At 51.3% G+C, this 3,994-nt stretch overlaps 1 protein-coding gene across 3 annotated transcripts in view; it reads left to right on the plus strand.

Moving 5' to 3' along the window:
• Positions 1 to 382: 382 nt before the first annotated feature.
• Positions 383 to 3,994, plus strand: part of TMEM38A (transmembrane protein 38A) — a 7,836-nt gene continuing 4,224 nt past the window's right edge. Inside the window, exons 1-2 of one of the 3 annotated variants that reach the window (XM_027666582.1) lie at positions 383 to 710; positions 2,782 to 2,938. In XM_027666582.1, coding sequence (XP_027522383.1) covers positions 398 to 710; positions 2,782 to 2,938 — 470 coding nt within the window. In that variant the 5' untranslated portion in view covers positions 383 to 397. Of the gene's footprint in view, positions 722 to 2,281; positions 2,361 to 2,781; positions 2,939 to 3,994 lie in introns of those variants that run through there. The other 2 variants (XM_027666583.1, XM_027666584.1) reach the window with 2 other exon arrangements.

Raw genomic sequence — 3,994 nt, forward strand, 5'->3', positions numbered from 1 at the left:
AGGGATGGGGAGATGGAGGCAGGGATGGGGAGATAGGGACAGGGATCAGGAGATGGGGACAGGGATGGGGAGATGGGGACAGGGATGAGGAGATGGGAAGGTGGGACGGGGAAGAGGGATGGGGAAGGGGAATGGAGAGGGGGACGGGGAAGGTGAATGGGTAAGTGACCGAGAAGGTGGACGGGGAAGAGGGATGGGGAAGGGGGACGGGAGGGTGGACGGGGAAGGGGAGAGGGAATGGGGAAACGGGACAGGGGATGGAGAGGGGGACGGGAAAGGGAAAGAGAAGACGGGGAAGGGGCCGGGGTCATGGTCAGGCACGTCCGGGCCGGGCAGACCCGGCCGAGCCGCCCCCGCTCCCCGTCCCCGGTACCCGCAGAGCAGCAGGTCCCCGATCATGGCTGCGGCGGCTCCGCTGGCGGAATTCCGGGGCAGCGGGAGGGGAAAGGGAAGGGGCGGGCGCTGCTCGGCACCGGCGGCGCCTGCGCTGCCCGGGGCGGCTCCGAGCCCGAGGAGCGAACCGGGCACAGATCCCGCGGCACCGGCCCCGGGCAGCGAGCGGGGCCCGCGGAGGAGCCGTGACCGGGCCCGGCCGCCATGGAGCTGTCGGAGGCGCTGCCCCTCGGGGAGCTGGCGGCCGCCTTCGCCTCCCTGCCCGTCTTCCCGCTCTTCGACACCGCCTATTTCATCGTCTCCGTCCTCTACCTCAAGTACGAGCCCGGTGAGTGCGGCCCTTGGCCCGGGGGACACGGGGGGGACGCGCTGTGCCCGCGCAGCCCCCGCGTTCTCCGGCGCGAACGGGCTCCATTCCCCCCCGCCCGCTCTCCCCTCACGGGCGCTCGGGGTGTCGCGTTGTCGCGGCTCGGACACCTGTGTCTAAATATAAAGCGGGACATCCCCCCGCCACCCCCCTGCGAACTCGTGACTCGTGATTTTCGGAAAACAATCTCGCCCTTTGGTTTACGGTTGGATTCCGAGCGCGTTGAGGTGTTTTAAAGTTCGGTCACTTCTCTGCTGCTACCCCGGGACTGAGCGTTGCAGTCCCTGTGGGCTTGAATGTTTTCTGGCAGTGCCTTCCTCGTATTTATATACGAAAAGGCTGTAAGGAAAACCTTGGAATTTTCCCACCCTCTGGACCGTGCCCTAATCTGTTCTCAGGCACCACAACTGACCTTGCTGTGTTTGTTCCCTCGGGCTTATCTTGCACGGATCGATAGATCTGCGCCTTGGCTTTCGCTTTCTGCGTTGTCACAGTCCGGCTGCACCTCAGCCTGTTCCAAACGCCACTTTCTCTGCGTATTTTTGATGCCGTTTGCGCTCCTCCTGCTCTGTTCTGAGCAGTTGCGCTGTCACTGCCCAGCGACTGAGGGGAAAAAAACAACCCCACTCTTGGGTACGATTTTCAAGCTCCCCCCCCCTTGTGTGGTCTCCTGTGCTGCACAATCCACGCTCTGTTCTAGTTAAACTCCCTGTAAACAAGTGCTGGGTTTTCCAAGGCCTGATCACTTCCAGCTGTCTTCCAGCATTAAGTCCTGAAGGGAACAGTTAACAGGCAGCTCTCACAGAAATAGCCTTTTAAATGTATGCAAGCCCAGGAATCCACTGGGGCTGGATAAGGCTGGGGTGTGCTTTTCCCTGGATTCCTGCAGTGCTCCATCCCACAGCTCCCGAAGATCAGTGTGGGGACAGAACCGTCCTGTTTCCTCCTTGGAGACAGCAGGGCTTCGTGGAGCCAAAGAAAAACAAGTGTTACTAAATTTAAGCCTCAAGCTAAACCACAGGTTCCTATAGAACCAGTTTCATGTCTCGGCTGTTGCAGCTGTCTCGCTGTTTTCAGCTGGTTCAAATGTCCTGGGGATAGAAGAGCCTGAGCTCTCACAGCTTTGGCACTTACTGTTGTTTAAAATGGGCCAGGTAGTTGCCTTGACACAACATCTGATCATTCTCTCTCTTGACTGCCTGTTCCTGGCTCACTGAACAGAGTTTTGTCTCTGAAGTGCTGCACAAAGGACTTTGGAGCTGTTTAAGGCGATGAAACGATCTCACAGAACTGATGTTATTGGGAGATTTCCCTGAAGGAGTACAAAGGTGGATGAAAATGGCTACAGGAATTTAAAAAAGGTTGTGGGAGGAGACCACAATGTATTAACAAGTAGTAACACTCTTTTAATATCTCATTGTATTTTCAAAGGGTATTCCCAGCCTAGCACAGGAGCGGGGAAGAATCCTCAAAACATCTTCTTTCCAATAAAGATTAAGAATTCCTATTCTATTTTCACAGGTTATCTTATGAATGAAAGAGCTGAACAGATTGTTCATGAATTCTAGAGGGCACCTAGGTTGAAGCAATGAAGAGAATGGTACTAGTATGCATTTTATTTTTAGACTGTAAAAAGACATTGATTTTGAGGGAAGAAATGTTCTTTCTGGTTGCAGGAAGTAGCAGCAACTACAACATAAAGGAGAGAAACTCTCAGTTCGTAAACTTCTAATGAATGTGAAACCTTCAGGGGGGGGCCTGCAGGCTGTGATCACACCGTTTCTTGCCAGTCTCTGCTACTTGCTTGGGCTTCTCAGAACACACACTATTGGCATCTTGTTTTCCAAGCACTTTTCTTTGACTTACTTGGTGGGAGAACACGCCCCTCAAGCCTCTTTCTTAGCGGGTCTTGAAGTTTCTGCTTATTTGCTGGATTCATCTTCTCCCTGGAGGTTGGACTGGATGATCTTGACGGTCTCTTCCAACCTGGATGATTCTGTGATTTCCAACTTGCTTCCCAGGGGCCGTGGAGATGTCTCGGAAGAGCCCTTTTGCCTCCTGGCTCTGCGCGATGCTCCACTGCTTCGGGAGTTACATCCTGGCTGCTCTGCTGCTTGGAGAGGCACCTCTTGGGTACTTCAGTAACAACTCCAGTGTCATCCTGGCCACAGCAGTTTGGTGAGTCCCTTCCCCTTGGCCCTGGGCACCACTGGCTGTGAGCAGCCCTCCGGTGGGGAGGGAGATGTTCTGTTTGTGCCACGCGCGGGAATGATCCTGCTTGGCTTAGCTGGGGCCAGGGGAGGTGGGGTGAGGCAGACTTTGAGTCTTTTGCATTCCTGGCTCCAGTTCCCAGTTTCCCTGACCAGTTGCCTAATGCTGTGATTATCTGGGCTGGGGCCAGGCCGAGGGCTGGGCACTTCTATTCATAGCAGCTGCTGCTGAGCCAGGGCCAAACCACAGCTGATACCACACAGAGAGGGGAGTGGCCCTCCCTGAAGGTTTGGGGGCATTTTATTCGTTGTGATAGTGAAATGTGCACAAATTAACCTTTGATTTCCTCAGTGTGCACGGCTTATATGTGCTTTTGCATGGCAGAATGAACATTGGTAGGAAACATTATGAATTAAATGTTCATACACAGAAGCCTTGGGGTGAATCCCTCAGCTACCAGGTTTTCTGTGCTTAAGAAAATAAAAAGAAAGATATTCTTTCAGGCAATCTTCTGGAAAAGAGCATATCTGCCCTCTGTCTGTAGTATAATTTCAGTATATGTAGCTTCTGATGCCTCTGGACCATACAAGATGTAAAATTCAAAAAGATTCTGAGTTAAAATGGTTGGTTTTTTATTCAAAACAGAATAGTACCAGTAGTGGGAGTTCCCTGAATCCATTTGATATCAACTCAATTAATTGTTGCTGTAGAGAGGCTTTGTTGCACACTGGTTTCCTATAGAATCAGCTATGAAATTCAGAATTTTTCTTTTTTCACAGAACCAGCTATGAAAGTAAGAATCTTTCTTTCCTTTTTTTTAATAGAATCAGTTATGTAATTCAGAATCGTTCTTTTTCTTATAGAATCAGCTATGAAATTAAGAATATTTTTTCTTTTTTTGTAGAATCAGCCATGAAATTAAGAATCTTTCCTTCCTTTTTTTTTTGTTTTTACAATCAGCTGGGAAGTTAAGAACATTTCTTTCTTTTTTTATAGAATCATCTATGAAATTAAGAACATTTT

The sequence above is a fragment of the Corapipo altera genome, unplaced genomic scaffold, assembly GCF_003945725.1.
Source record: "Corapipo altera isolate COAL_440 unplaced genomic scaffold, ASM394572v1 193, whole genome shotgun sequence".
Taxonomy (NCBI): domain Eukaryota; kingdom Metazoa; phylum Chordata; class Aves; order Passeriformes; family Pipridae; genus Corapipo; species Corapipo altera.